This window comes from Rhinolophus sinicus, chromosome 3, assembly GCF_057876585.1.
Source record: "Rhinolophus sinicus isolate RSI-liver-muscle chromosome 3, RSI-T2T, whole genome shotgun sequence".
NCBI lineage: Eukaryota > Metazoa > Chordata > Mammalia > Chiroptera > Rhinolophidae > Rhinolophus > Rhinolophus sinicus.
The window spans coordinates 51,983,595-51,999,653 of NC_142503.1; the positions used below are offsets into that span (position 1 = coordinate 51,983,595).

General features: G+C 38.5%; 1 protein-coding gene across 5 annotated transcripts in view; it reads left to right on the top strand.

Moving 5' to 3' along the window:
* MSH3 (mutS homolog 3) overlaps window positions 1-16,059 on the top strand; it is a 195,128-nt gene that overhangs the window by 50,323 nt on the left and 128,746 nt on the right. For 2 of the 5 annotated variants that reach the window (XM_074328782.2, XM_088796587.1), the window contains exons 1-8: window positions 63-269; window positions 1,791-1,911; window positions 4,560-4,780; window positions 7,955-8,170; window positions 9,808-9,924; window positions 10,197-10,314; window positions 11,939-12,084; window positions 15,240-15,406. In XM_074328782.2, the coding sequence (XP_074184883.2) occupies window positions 63-269; window positions 1,791-1,911; window positions 4,560-4,780; window positions 7,955-8,170; window positions 9,808-9,924; window positions 10,197-10,314; window positions 11,939-12,084; window positions 15,240-15,406 (1,313 nt within the window). Of the gene's footprint in view, window positions 1-62; window positions 270-1,790; window positions 1,912-4,559; window positions 4,781-7,954; window positions 8,171-9,807; window positions 9,925-10,196; window positions 10,315-11,938; window positions 12,085-15,239; window positions 15,407-16,059 lie in introns of those variants that run through there. The other 3 variants (XM_088796585.1, XM_088796586.1, XM_088796584.1) reach the window with 2 other exon arrangements.

A 16,059-nucleotide genomic window follows, 5' to 3' on the forward strand; every position in this document is an offset into this window, starting at 1 on the left:
GCGGCTGCGGGCTCGCGCTCTCAGCGCGGCCCTGCCCCCCGGCTGTCACTCCCCGCCCTACGATGTCGCGCAGAAAGCTGGGCTCTGGCAGCGCCGCTGCCGGTGAGCCAGCCCCCGCAAGGCAAGCGGTGTTGAGCAGATTCTTCCAGTCTACAGGAAGCCTGAAATCCACCTCCTCCCCAACGGGTGCGGAGGAAAAGGCGGACCTTCCTTCTGACCCTGCAGCGCCCCCAGCGTCCACTTTTTCGTCTCAGCTGCCTCCACACGTGGTGGGTTTGGTCCAGGGTGGGGCGGGGTCTTCGGGGGAGGGGGCGGGGCAAGATGGGCGGGGACGGTGCTTCTGGGTGGAGCGGGAGGGGGCGGGGCCCGTGCGAGGATCGGCGAGTTGATGCTGCCAGAGGAGAAAGGGGCGGGATTCCGGAAGGTGAAGGGCACAGTCAAGCCGTTCTCCATCCTAAGTGTAGTTCAAAGATTCTCGTTTCCCCTTGGGGTAATAGACTTGAGGCCAAGATCACACAGGTTCTTAATGACAAACCAGAGATAGGAACTCAGGTCTCATGACTCTCATTCTGATAAGGGAAGGCGCTTGTGGGCAAAGGATACATATTTTAACCTCCATCCTCCGTCCCCCCCCCCCCTTTTTTTTTTTTTTACTTCCCCTGGATTGAAAATTGAAGACGAGCTTAATTTATTTTATTGATACGGGTTTTGTTTGTAGGTGACTGGACGAAAACTGCCATTAAATCTCTAGTTTTTAAGGCTGCAACAACATTGCTGGGTATTTCAAGCCACAGTGGGTAAAAACAGTCATATTGTGCAGTTCCCAGTGACTACATACATCCCTTGTAGTTCAGATTGTAAAGTCTCTTGTACAATTTGGGTGGATAAAGTTTCCTAAGATGGTGCAGATGTGATGGTTAGTCATTAGATTCTTCCTGTTGCTTATCACCCTTCCACTGAATAAATGAGTAGTTGTGTTTTTGTGTGTTTCTTTAAACCAGGGGCACTGCCACAGGGAGAAACCTAAGGGTGAGCCTTCGCTGGGGTCCCTGGTACAGTTCTACCCAAACTGAGGGTGTTGAAGGGTATTGCAGACTGGAGTTTAGCCACCCTCCAAGTTTTAATGTGTGTGACAGCTCGGCTGCTTCAAAATCTTGTTCCCTTAATTTATATTTCTTCCATAGAGTGATTGCTCCTCTCTTGTTTTGTTTTTTTGACCATAGTGTACATTTTCAGGAATTGACCAAGATTTTATTTTGTACCCACTACTTAGAGGGTATTTGGTGAAGGACTTAAGTTTTTGACAGGCTTCCTGCCAACCCATGTTGGTAATCTTGTGGCATCTTCAGTGGTGAACGTAAAACCTAAATTACAATTAACATCTCAAACTTGATACTGTTCTTTTATTGTCTGATTTCATCTTTTATAAATAAATAACTAGTTTTTTTTTCTTAAAGGTATTTTATTTAACATACTTAAGTAGGGTAATTCAAGTTACATAATTTGAGATAGGTGAAGACTGATTGTAAAGAAAAGTGGCAGCCTTGGTTTTAATTAACCTCAGTAGGGCTTGGGACGCTGAGGCTCATGACCAGCCAAGTCTCCGCCTTGACTTAAATGATGGTAAAAACCTTCACCCGTAGTTCGTTTCAGAGCTCAAAGTAGGTGATTCTAGGAAGGGTGGATGTCAAGGACTTTGCTGTCATTCAGAAGGAAGGTTTAAATTATTTCACATTTATCACGTTTTGAGATCAGAGGTAACACATCATTTTCTGACCTTCCTGATATAGGTTGCAGAAATTGACAGAAGTAAGAAGAGACCACTAGAGAATGATGGGCCTGTTAAAAAGAAAGCAAAGAAAGTCCAAGAAAAGGAAGGTCGAAGTGATTCAGCAAAGTCTGGGAAGCCTGGTGAGTTCTGTGGCAGTGATTTTTCATTCTCACTAGTTATGGCTCTGATATTCTTGGATTATCCAGAGGGCAGAGAAGGCTATTGGTGAGTTCTTCCATGTTTTCCCTTTGTGGAGAAAGGTCTTGCATTTGAGTAGAGGGGCCCCTCCATAAGTGGTGGTGGTGTGTGTAGGAGTTTGGGGGAGGGGAGGTAAGAGCTGGAGTTCCGCGATTTGGCTGTAGTTCTCCCAGTTTTCTCTTTTATTCTCTCTAGTAATTTTTGTCCTGATTATAAAAGTAAAACATGTTTGTTGTAAAAATTTCAAGCAGTACAGACAGTGAAAGAACCCAAAATCTCCCTTTCAGTGAGGCCTGCTGCTAATTTGGAGTGTACTGTATATTGCAGGTTTTTCTATTTATAGACGTTTATATAGAACTAGACCCGCAAATAAGTTAATAATAATATTTCATAAGTTGTATTATACTGTATAAACTAATTTGCAACTATCTTATTCCACTTAGCAGAACATTTTGAACAATTTTCAGTATCAGGACATGTAGGTAGATCTGCCCGTTATTTTAATTTTATTTTTTTTAGCATGGAGCTGCTTTTATTGTATGCTAAAAGGTTTTGGATAAAACCATGATTCCTGAGCTCCTAGACTTCTAGATGTGGTGTTGGATATATAGATGGTTGAGCAGATTTTTCTCTAGTTTTCGGCTTCAGCAAATTTGTCATAAAAAATACAAATGCTTCTTCCTTCATTATTCCCACACCTGAACTGAAGGAAGCCTTTCTGAACTGGCAGTAACTCAGGAATTAAGCTTTGTAGTGGAATCATCCTTGCAGTGGTGGGAGTAGGGTAGTAGGGTGGTGAAGGAAGGTGAGGAGGAGGGCATGAAAGTAAGCCGTCAGCGGGACTCACCACACACACTGAGTCCTTGGCCCTAGGTCCCCATTACTCCAGATCTGGCCACATGAACTCTGAAGTTTGTGGAAATGAGCCAGAAACATGGAAGTTTTTGAAATAATGAACTTTACAGCTTATTTTAAAAAAAGTAATGGGAAGAAAAGAGAGAAGTTTCTACCAGCCAGAAGGTCCCTGGCCCCTTCACCTCCGTTTTTAAAATGTCCGTTTTTAAAATGTCCGTTTTAGATAGTCTTTCTTTTGCATAAGTACAAACCCAAGATTTGTACCCCACCCCCATCCTGGGAAAGTTTTTCTGTATCCATAGGGGGGAAATCCTTGTATAATATACAAACTTATAAAATACTTTTGAAGAGTGATTCAAATATACATTTTGAAAGGGGGCGAGTGATATACGGTGAACATATACCTTTGAAGAGATTCATGTATACAATTTTTCTAGCTATGAGATTAGCAGGAGACAAGATACAGTATACATCTGAAAAGAGGTTTAAATATTAATATAAAAAGTTTTAAGCTTTTAGAAATGAACAAAGCACAACTCTTGCCCTCAGTGTTTTTGCTTTAAAAGGGAAGGTAAGAGATGCTAAATACAGTCCCCCTCTCCTTTTATCTAATAGCAGCTTAATGATAGTATTGCTCTAAAGGGTAAACTTAAGTATTCTGGCATATAGTAGATATCCAGTACATGACAGTTTCCTTTCTTTTATGGATTGCTTGCTTATGAATAACTGCTAATTAGCAGACTATTATAAGTAGAGAGAGATGATCTTGTTACAGGAGTACAGAAAAGAAAAGTTGGGGAATTAGCAACTAGTTTCATGGGAAAGGTATCTTTGAGATGGGTCTTGATGAGGGAATACAGTTTTGACATGGAAATTGGGGTCCAGGGCATTCCAGGGAAAGAATAGCATGAGCACAGCTGTGGGGGCAGGAAAGCATCTGTGTTTGGGTTGGTGACCTGGATTCCTTGGTGCACGCCTGGTGTCGGTATCTTTAGGTCTTTCCCATGGAGTTGGTCAGATTTCCCAGTCCAGGGTGTTGGGTCTACCCAGCTATTGCCTAGAGGGGAGAGCTATGTTCTGAGAGCTGGTGAGAAGAGGCTGGGTTTCTCAGCGTATGGTAAGCCTGTATTCCCATTAGTATTCCCCTGGTTTACGACAGTACTTCATCTCAACTGTTCAAGTTCTGCCTTTTCCAGAGAAATCGCCAAACCTCTGCTGATGTGGTGAAAGAACAGCTGCCCTTAAGCTTAGAGTGGGATAGAAGTCTAGGGATCAAATTGCTTGGAAACAATCCTTTTTGTTTTAGAACCTCCCTTTAGTCCATTTTCAGAGGTACTGGTGCCCTAATTCCTGAGCCTTTGAAGCATTTCGTGTTATAGATAGGATTGGTTCTTGGTTTTCTTCACTACTGCCTTAGGATTTAGCTTTCAGGTATGTTAAATTGGTATCGCTCCTTCATTTTTCCTTTTAGCCTCAGGTATTTCATTTGCAAGTGTTACCTCTTTGAAAAAGAAAGCAGGGGGTTTTAGGACCAAGCAAAATTAGATGTGTGTTTCAACATACCATCTGTACCTTTTTCAACCAATGTTTCTTTATTTCCGTGTCACATGTAATGACATGGTTAGATTAATTGCTTTAGTGAAAAGCTTCCTCTTTAAAAATTCTGTGCTGGTTATGAATTGACATAATTAGACAAAATACTATTGTTATATTTGTTTCTTCTTTGCTAAATAAGAGCCAAAGAAATGTCTGAAGACCAGGATGGTTTTAAAGTCTCTGGAAAAATTGAAAGAATTCTGCTGCGATTCCGCTCTTCCTCAAAACAGAGTCCAGAGAGAGCCTCTTCAGGAGAGATTTGCAGTTCTGCCAAAATGTACTGATTTTGATGATATCAGTCTTCTGCGTGCAAAGAATGCGGTTTCTTCTGAAGATTCCAAATCTCACACTAGTCAGAAGGTATGTAATAGTTACATGGGTTACATATCCAGAATAGTAGGTTTTGAAGTGTCCTTAACACGTTGCGTACGGATCACGAGAATCTTCGCTTTTTCTGAGTCATGCGTTAAGGACGGATAACGAGAATTTCAAAAGATTGGGCAGAGAGCAGTGAGAGGCCAAGACAGGGAGGTGAGACGAGTGGCGATAGGGAACCAGCTGTGAAAGTGCCTGCGCAGCGGGCCCCCAAGGAAAACAATCCGGCCAGGCTCTCGGGAGATTTGGCCACGCATCATCTGGAGCCCATAGTGGGAAGAGGAAAGAAAAAATATCACACACGGGTGTGTAAAGTGTGCACATCAAAAAAAGTGAGAAATGAAACTCGGTACATATGAAATTTTTGCTGTGTCCCACTGCACAAAGGAAGCTGCTTTCTGCAGTATCACACCAGGAGGGATTACTAACATCATAGGTGAGTAAATCCTAAAAAATTCCATAGAAAAATAATAAATGACATAGAAGCATTTACGCTTTAAAGAGAAGAGTGCATTTTAAAGTAGTTTCTTTTAAAAACCTGCCGGAACAGAGGGGTTTGAGGGATTTAAACCCCGCCGTACGCAACGTGTTAAGGTTCTGTGGGTCCACTCAGGGCATGGTCCCCAAATTTGGCTGATCATCTGAACTAGTTGAGGGAGCTTTTGCTTTTTATTTTATTTTGAAATCCCTGGAGATTCTGATTTACTGTGTGTTAAGGAGGGATGACTTGGTTTGTATTAAAACCAAACAAAGCAAGAGCCTCAGGTGATTCTGATGTACAGCCTTGATCAGGAGCCATTGACTTGAGGGGATTCTTTGTCAATGATTAATAATAAGCACAGATTTTTATAGTCCTTATAGTTTCTGTGATTAACCTGGATAGTCACGATGGGCAAAGTATATAGATGTTTTGAGGTTTTCAGTTGAAAGTGTGGCTAATATATGGTAAATTCAAAGGTAAACCAAATGAATATGGGCTCTTCTACTGTTTTGTGATTTAGTAATGTTTTTTATCATTGCAAAAGCAGGAAATTTAACTCTCTCCTGCTCCATCATTGAAATCTATAATTCAGAATAGTGGTTTTCAGCCCAGCTTTAAATTAGAATCACTGGAGAAGTTAACAAAAATACTGATAGCAAGAAATTTTCCTTAGAATCATATTTAATTGGTTTTCAATGGGAACTGGACATGGATATTGTTTAAAAGCTCTCATTTTAGTGGACAGTCATGGTTGAGAACCATTGAATTAGAGAAACAGTCTTTACTCCTTTTTTTTTTGAATGATTTAAATCTACTGAAAGCTATAGATTCTTTCCTCAGAAAAATACCAAACTAAGATCCATTGTTTTATCTCAGATCATCAGGAAAAAAGGTGTTTTGGTTCTTATTTTAATCTCTTTTTATACTTAGAAGCAGTTCACTGATGTGGTGGTCATAAAGTATAGAGGTCAAAAAGTTTGTCTATCTAAGCTCACAATTTTTTAACTGGAGAATTTAGGGCATTGTAGGAGCCTGTTTATTGTTGCTTTATGCATAGAATGACCAACTTAGCTTTTCTAGTTTACAGAAAACTAGAAGTAACCAGTTAGAAGGGATACCTAGAAGTAGTACGTGGATATTATTGCAATTGATAGCTGCCTATTTGATGGCATGGAAGGACGCAGAGTAAGGGTGAAAAGCTACTGGATAAACTTAAATGCCCAGTGGTCTGGGATCATTAGTGTGGGCGCAGCAACCCCGTAAGTCTTGATAGGTCCTGAAATTTCCATGTTACTATTTTGATTACCCTGCGTTGTCAAGACAAAGTTAAATTGAGCTCAGGATGCTGTCTCTGGCAATATGAAATAGTATAACATGTCCGAGAAGTATTTTCACCAAAATGGTGAAAAAAATTGTTGCTTGATACTCAAGTATTCAGATTGACGTATATATGCATAAAACTTTCTGTTTGCCTACTCTCATTCCATATGTGAATAAGGTATAAAGTAAATACTGTTTCCCCCCAAGGAAATATATTTTTTGAAGTATTAAGTTTTTCATTATGTAGTATTCCTGGATTTTACATTAAATGTCATAGAAATGAAGTAGAAAATCCCCATCAAAATTAAAAGCAAATACTTTGTTCAATCTGATATATTGACCCACTTTTCTCTTGCCATACCTCTCCATATTTTACTGTTATGTTTACTGTCATGTTATTGCTGATCTTCAGAGGTTTGCTGGGCTATACTTTCAGATGAATTGATCTCTACCTGCTGTCCTAGCTAAGCTGAATTTTTTAAACATTTAGCAACTGTAAAATACAAGTTTATGGGTTTTCTTTCGGACTGGAGTTCCCCTCTCTGGGCCATATAGACATTTCTCTTTCTTTTCTTCCCATGTTGGTCACTAATTTTTTAGGCCATATTTTTAATTCCAGGGGTAGCTGGTAAATTTTTTTAGTTGTTGGCAGTGACATAGTGACGATTAGTTAGAAGGATTTCAACAAACATCCTACCAATTTGTCTTTTACCTTTTGTATCAGTAAGCCTCTTAAGCAAGGAATTTGCTCTATGCGGTGAATTGGATTAATTATGGTTTTCATACAGGAGAGTAGGGATAGCAGGATTGCCAATGTTGAAAATGTAACCTTGTGCTTTATACTTTTCAAAAGCTCTAATTGTGATTCTTTCTTGGAATAAAGATTTATGAAATATGTGATCTTTTTGACTGTGCTTTGAAATGTAAAGTATTGCAACTTTAGTGGTTAGCTTGCTTATTGAAAGGGGTTCTGTTGTTCTTACTGATGGAGAGACACAGATTTCATGCCTACTGACTTTTTGTGCCTCACCCACCTGGGAATAAATGAGAAGAAAAATGTTAATTACAATATGTTTAATGAAATTAAATGGAAAAAGAAATATAAAATATTAAAATGTTTCAGCTTGCAGTATTTTCTTTAATGATTATATAGTAGTTTAGTTTGGCTCATATTTTTTCTTTTACTTTGAAAAAATTTCAAACATACAAAAAATTTGGCCTTAATATACTATGTACTCCTGTATACCTTTCACTTAAATTCACCTGTTGTTACTTCATGGCAAATTTATATTCTGTCTCTCTGGGAACTATTATTATGATTAGTACTTTGTAAACTATAAAAATCTCTTGGTTGCCAGGACAAGACATTTTCTGATTTCAGTCAGTTTGGATCATCACACGGGAGTTATGAAAACTTGCAGAAAATTTCTGATTCTAAACCATCTAACAAAAGGACCAAAAGCATCTACACGCCTTTAGAATTACAATATATAGAAATGAAGCAGAAGCAAAAAGATGCAATTTTGTGTGTGGAATGTGGATATAAGTATAGGTTCTTTGGGGAAGATGCAGAGGTAAGTTATTTTTTCAAACATTGTTCCTGGCTTTTCTTGTCCAGCCTTAAATATTTTCCAGTGTTTTTGTTTCACTTTCTAACCTTGTGGAAAACCAAATGTAATCAATTACCCTTTAATAAAAATGCTGTCATTTAAAGTAAAAACTAAAATAACGCAAACGAACTTGGTAGGTGCTAGATTTTTGGGGAAAAAAGGTGAGGGTCCCTATTGGAATGTCAGTGCTTATTCTCCATGGTGTTAGCTCAGTACCTTTCTTTCATCAAAAGTTGGATGAATCAATTAGTGAGTGAACCATAATCATGTGAGTATCTGTTTCCCGATGAAGACTCAAGCAAGAAGGAAATTTTGAGATGTAAGTAAGTTCCTCTGTTTACTCTTAATTTATGAATTTTCATAGCCGGGAACATTCTTAAGTGAATGGAAGAGCACATTAACTGTGGCAGCCACCAAAAGAAGACATTTGAAGTCTTACAGATCTCTTTGTATTTCAGTCATCTTGCTATCTTGGGTTTGTGTTTAATTTTGGGTATTTGATGCAGGCCTAAGTTAAGGTTAGAAGTGAATTTAAACATTTATGACAAGCTTAGGGAGAGTGAGGACGCTTTGTTGGAGTCCTGGATGATTGTGATGATTCCAGTTTTAGGCCTGGTTGGATTGTACATTATCAGAGTGATGAGTGACATATCTGCTGCCTCACGGATGGGAAGTGAAGACTTGGTCAACTTGTTTTCTTCCAGCTTCCTAAGTCCTGTTGTGGCAAGAAAGTGGTGTTCTCTAGTTTAGATGGCGTTATGCTGTGTTCTGTGTTGTGCAGTTAGACTTTGAAACAAGAGTCCACAGGTTTCATGAGGATAAGGACAAGTACGTATTTGGCATCCTATAGGTGACATGGTGAAAAGAAATGCTGCTCTCACCTCTTCTCTCCAGGTCAAATGATCAAGTTAGCCTTGACCACAGTAAAGGCTGATGTTTTCCTGCTCTGCCCTGCAGTGATGAACTAAAACAGTTCACAGATGGCTGGGGTAGGGGAGGGAGAGTCCTGGAATGAGAATTCCACAGCTCTCGTGGGTAATCTCTGAGCCATGGTGCTTTCTAGAAGAAAGCAGGGAGTCAGGTGGTGCTGTCAGTTCTGCATTCCTATCACTCATTAATCAAGAATTAGCCAACCAGACCAGGGGGTTCTCTTCTTACTTCCTCAAGGATGCCATCTGTCCAAGTAAGTTCATAATTTATGTATACATACTCTGTAGTATCTCCTAATTTTTGGTTATTTGCATGTGCTGTGTAGCACATTCTTATAACAGTTTCATGCTCTCTGCATTGAATAGCCCTTGTTCAGGGAAAGCTACAGCACTTTAAAGTTTTGATAGAGCTAAGGACGTAGAAGTCCCTGTCATATTTTTCCAAGTCGTTTATAGATATAGATGTTGGCTGTGAGGTTAGACCCAAAATAGAGTAAACCTTAGGCTTTTACACAGGGATGTCTTTTAAACTTTTTATTGATATACCACACAGATAGACAAGGGCACAAATCCTAAGTTTATACCTTCATGGATTTTTAACAACGTGAACAAATACCACACAGGAATCCTGAAATAGAAATTTATTGATACTCTCTTTTTCAATTTTTTTAGATTGCAGCCCGGGAGCTCAATATTTATTGCCATTTAGATCACAACTTTATGACAGCAAGTATACCTACTCACAGACTATTTGTTCACGTACGCCGGCTTGTGTCAAAGGGATACAAGGTCAGCCGTGGCTTCTCTTCCAGGGAGGGAAAACATGTTTTGTAAGGTGGTGGGCTCTAATTGGTTTTGGAATTTGGCATTTTGGGGAAATGAAAATGTGTCACAATTATTAGAATTATATCTTCATGAGTTTTAACATTTTAGATATTTAGGGTCGATTTTTAAAAAACTGTGGTAAATGTTTCAGAATTAACCTTTTAAAATCTCAAAACATGTTTTAAAAAAAAATTTCGGTTATGTTTGATATTTACTATTTCTTATTTTTGTTGAAGGTAGGCGTTGTGAAGCAAATGGAAACAGCAGCATTAAAGGCCATTGGGGACAACAAAAGTTCACTCTTTTCCCGGAAATTGACTGCTCTTTATACGAAATCTACGCTTATTGGAGAAGATATCCTTTTGGAATAGGATTTTTTCCTTGAATGTTACAAATATTTGTTTTCAATAACTTTTTAAAAGCTATTATTTGAATGGGTACCTTTTGAATGAGATTAGGTGGCATGGTTACTTTGACCGTTGATTAGTACACTGTTGAAGAGGGAAGGGTTGATAATGGTGGAAAGAAGCATTTTTCAAATACCATGGTAGAAGGAGAGTTCATCATACTTTCAGAGCAAGAAGAAAAGAGAACCTGATAAAAAATGATGACAGGTTAGCGACTGATTTGAAATCACGTCTTCCCTCCACCTGTGTGGTCAGTGGTTAGGTACTTAGGGCCTATCAGTTACTACAGATCTTCCTAAGACAAGACCTAAAAAATAACTTACTAACTTTAAAATGAGAAAACTATAAAGTTAACACACAATTACCTGCTTATAAAACATAATTGAGGATATCTTCATTAATTGTTAGCTTCATAAAAATTTTATTATCTTTGAAAACGGATTATAGGTGAAGCTTTCTCACTTTGCAAGAATTTTCAGTGTGCACGAGAATTGCCCCCAAATGTATGGTCATTCATGAATTCATTGAGTTCCTTGAAGTACAATTAATAGCAAGGTCTTAAAATTCTGTTGATTTATTAGAACCAAATAATTATATGTAAAATGAGATAAGAGTATATTTTAAAATGTGTACTGTGGTATGGTATAGGATCAGGTCTCAGGATAATAGATTTTAAGAATAAGGTCTTAATGATACTCTATGAAAGTAATATTTCTGTTACAGTTTATTACAAATCTACTTTTTTAGAGACCTGCTTAGCTTTAATCCAAATTATGAAGACTGTTTTGTTCCATTAATGTCCTGAATAGGGTATGGCGATCACCCAAAATGAATCCTGAACCATTAGCAGCTCTGTGTTATTCTAAGCTGATCAGGCTGTAAGAATCTGGTAATTTTATTGTTTCTATTGCCTGAGCTTGAGTTTCTTACTCAAAGTCTCTTCCTAAAATAGTACCCCTCCCCGCTTCTCTTTTGCTGCTGCTATAGCTCTTGTCTGTTGGTGCCCAAATTGGATGTTCCCAGATTGACTTCATCTAAAATCAGCATTGATCCCTGAGAATTTATTAATGGACTCACTACACACATGCGTGCACACATACAGATACACGTAAATATGTTTCTGTTTTCTGATTTTCTTTTCTCATGTCTTCTTTCAAACATACTTTTGCTATTTCTGAGAGCTATTAGGTACTTTAAAGGAGGAAAGTAATTTATACCATTTTAGTGTATTCATGCTTTGACTTGTGGAATTAAACATTAGGGGATTATTAAGGATTCAAGTCTCAGCATCATTCAGGCAAGGAAGAGGGCTGACATTTGTGCTTGTGTAAAGTCTGAGGTACTCTCCTGGGCCCTTTAGAAGTGAGAAGATGTATTTGTCTGTCCTCATGAGCCTTTTAGCTTAGGGAAGCTAAGGCATGTAACTGATCAGAGTAAAACAGAAGAATGAATGCTGTGTGGAAGATTTTTGTACGGAGCAAAAATGCCTGGAAAATGAACCATGAATTTAAAGGAGAAAACGGTTATTATTAATGGGGATGTAGCATATATTTTTCTTTAACAATTATTACATGTGAATCCTTTAGTCAAGCTGGATGATGCTGTAAATGTTGATGAGATAATGACTGATACTTCTTCCAGCTATCTTCTGTGTATCTGTGAAAATAAGGAGAATGTTAAAGACAAAAAAAAGGGGAACATTTTCATTGGAATCATGGTAAGTACTTTGTAGTTGAAGAACAAATGACAGATGTTCATAGTATCTCAAAATATGAGCAATCATGTATGGTTTATAATGAGAATGTCTGATGAAATGTGCCCTCAAGCAATTGTACTAGAAAAACATTTTCCTCATAATTTTATATGTTAAATCACTAGTTGGCAATTTTCTCAGATAGCTACTTGGCACTCTGCTGCCATGGAGAGATCCAGGTAATTTCTGTCCATGTGCTCCAGCAGTTTAGGGTGGAAGATAACAGATGCAATGACAGCAGGGATGTGGACAATACACAGCAGAACAAAACACTAAACCAACACGTGTGGATAGCAAAGGGTTTCATTGGATTTCCTCCAGGGGTTTGAAATTAAACACAAATGATTATGGGGGTATCATGTATAGATTTGGAGGAAAGGATAGTTGAGGGGAAATGATAGTTGGCATTTTTAATTACTATTTAATTAATATTGTGAATATTATCAGTGTTTCAGACATATGTAATTTGTGAATCATAGTTTTAGTGATCTTGCCTCCTGGCAGTTTGTGAGTAAATGTGCCCGCTTACAGTCTACCTGGACTCTGTTCAAAATCTTAGACTGTTTAGGGCCTTTCAAAACTGTTAAATTCCCTTGTTTGGTTGTAGGTTAAGCAGAAGTAGGATTCCTTGCCTAATTAATAACAAATTCTCTTTGTTTTTCCAACTTTGCAATCTGAAGCCACAATATCAAAAATTCTTACAACCCAGATGTCTCCAAAGTACCTTTTAATACGTTGTTGTAGCTTCATAACTCTGTGCTAACTTGACATTTGCTTAACCAATAAACCTTTCTCTCAGGGAGTTAGCATTACTGTTGGGTGGCTCTAAATGATACTTTTATCCTTGAGGAGCATTTTTTTTAATCTAGCCATAGGCACTTGGATCTATTTACAAATAGCAAGGTTATTTGCTTTTAAGCTTTAACATATGTAATGTGCTATTTTATATTTACCTGAAACTCAGTGTAAAGGACAGTTGATAGTCGACAAGTCCTACTTAGTGCTTTTAGAAATACCCTCTGGCCTACTGCCAAAGTTAACCATAGTGTAGGAACTGGGACGTGAGAAAAATGAGAAATGATAGTTTGCCTTTCAAGCATTTACTTGGGTCTGTCCTTGACCTCAGTGACCACTTTTGGGTTGATGACAGCCAGAGGTCTGGGTCCAGGCTGCACCTTTCTTTTGAGCTCCAGGCTCCTGCTTCCAACTTTATACTGGACAAGGCACTCAGAACTTTGCCCGACTTCTCAAACTCAGTGTGGCTGCAATGGATCTCTTCTTCCTTTACCCTCAGTACTGTTCTTGCTGGGTTTTTCCTGACTGTGATGAGTGCCACACGTTCCTCACACACTCCTTTAGGGGTTATCTTTCCGTACTGATAGTCTAAAATCAAAAGCTTTACTGTTGTAGTACCACTGCGATCAGGCCCCCTACCTTCAGTCTGGGCAATGCACTTCTACGCAGACTGACTAGGTTTCTTAGTGTCACATCATACAGAGTGATAGATGTTGCAGGTATTACAATATAGACCATTTCTCTGATTTAAAAAAGCAAAGGGGAGTTTGTCTGGCTGATAAATTTGTTACTTGGACTTCTAGAAATAGCTTTTGTAAATGTTTGGTTTGTACATTGGAAAATAAATGTATATGTATGCTAATGTACTTACAGTTCAGCTATCTGGGCCCTAGAGATAGAATTAATGAAGTTGCTTTAACCAAAAATGAAGAATTTAAAAAATTATAAAATGCATTAAAACAATGCATAATTCAGTGTAATGTGAGGCAACCACTCAGGTCAGGAAATACAACACTGCCTACAGAAGGCCCCCTTCCCTCCAGAAATAATTGTAATCCAGAGTTCTGTGATAATTTCCTTTCATTTAGTTCCAGTTGTACCACCTTAAACTATATACAAATGTAGACCTGTGTAATTTTTGGGGTCTTCTTTTGTTTACAAACTACTATTTGAATATGAGATTTATTTACTTATTTACATGTACCTGTAGCATTTCTTTCATTGTCAATTGTAATGTATTTCATTTTATAAACTACAGTTTGTTTGTTCCTCTGTTGATGTACATGTGGGTTCCTTCTAGTTTTGGTTGTACAGAGAATGCTGCTATAAACCTTTTTGTACATGTCTTCTGGTATGTATGTCTTCTGGTATACATCTGAGTTTTTCAAGAGTATGTACTTAGGAGAGAAATTGTTGCGTTATGGCATTCCCTAGAAAATGCCAGACTGTTTTCAAAAGAGATTGTGTCAGTTTATTTTCCCTTAGCAGCATATGAGTGTAGGGATTGGTTATTTTTCTTCCCGTTAGCTAATACGGTCTGTAACCAGCCCCATGCATTTCTTAAGCATCTGTAGTGGATAAAGTTGTGGCCTGTGGAGTCAGACCACGTAAACCTAGGTTCTGAGACTTTATGGCCCTGTGACCGTGGGCAAATTATTTAACAACTCTTTGCATCTCTTTCAAACCATGATCTTTTCCAGCTTATCTTTGCTATTATTGTCTTGGGATGATAGGAGGTGGCTTTTAGTTATCATGGTTGTTTCCCTGGATAGACTGTCTACTTGCGGTTCATTCAGTTTGTTATATTTGATTTTTTTTTTTTTTTGGTAAAATTATGCTCTTTACTTAATTTTATGTAATGAAATAGTAATTTACTACTACTGTGTGGCCAGGTTACTAGGAATATGTCACTTACTACTTTTAGTGGTGACCATTGGTATTTGTGCAGTGCTTTACAGTTCATAAAGCATTTATGTTTGTTTTCTAATTTGACCCTTTCAACAACCCTATGAGGGAAGTAGGCTGGTTTATTCCCACTGAGAGAGAAGGAACCTGAGGATTTGGTGACTTGTCACAGTCACTCCATCAGGTTTGCTAGATCCCGGACTTGGACTCACGGTGTCCCTCTAAAATCCCATCTAGCGTAGTTTAGATATTGGTGAATCTGACTTCTTGGAAAGCAGACAGGTTTTCAAACACTTTAGAAATGGAGTACATCCTAGTGAGTGTATCATCTTTGCTGTTTCCATGTTTATTTATGCTGTGTCATAGTTATAACTAGGAAAAAATATTTTTTGTGACATTATATTTCTATTTGCTTTCAGGGAGTGCAGCCTGCCACAGGTGAGGTTGTGTTTGATAGTTTCCAGGACTCTGCTTCCCGTTCAGAGCTGGAAACCCGGATACTGTGCCTGCAGCCAGTGGAGCTGCTGCTTCCATCACACCTGTCAGAGCAAACAGAGATGCTCGTCCACAGAGCCACAGCTGTTAGGTAAGGTGGCACATCACTGGAGAATAATGCTAATTCTGAAACTGAGGTCTAATTCCAAACTTGGTACTTGTTAAGCTTGTTAAAAAGTTTTTACTTATAAAAATATTTCAACGGTAGTAGTAGAAATTTCAAAAAGGAAAAACGGAATGACCCGTACTGTTACCTTCATGTGGGATTTTAGAAGTTGATTTTGTTTTTAAGGGGTTTAATGGGATTATTTGGTAATTAATGTTCCATTTCTGGAGATACTCTTTAAAGTTCATTTCTTAGAAAGTTTATATAATTTTGACAATGCTGTATCAGTGCTACAGATTTCAATTTGTGGCTATGTCCATGAGTTTTATTTATTAGGTCTAAGGTCACACCTCTTATTTATGAGGCAGTATGTGAAGAAGATATGGTGTGGTCTGTGTCTGGCAGAGTTTATAACCTAACAGGAGAGGAAGATGTGAACGTACCTAACTGGATTCAAAAAGCGTGATGTATTAAGTGACAAGCATGAACGTGCCTGCCGCCGGGAGGAGTGTAGTGGGAGAAGAGACCGGAAAGGTGGCTGGGGATCCAGTGAAGAGGACTTTGTATTTGAGGAATTTGGGCTTTAGACTACACAGGAGATCCCATAAGGATTTTCATTTAGTAGGTTGACAAATCAC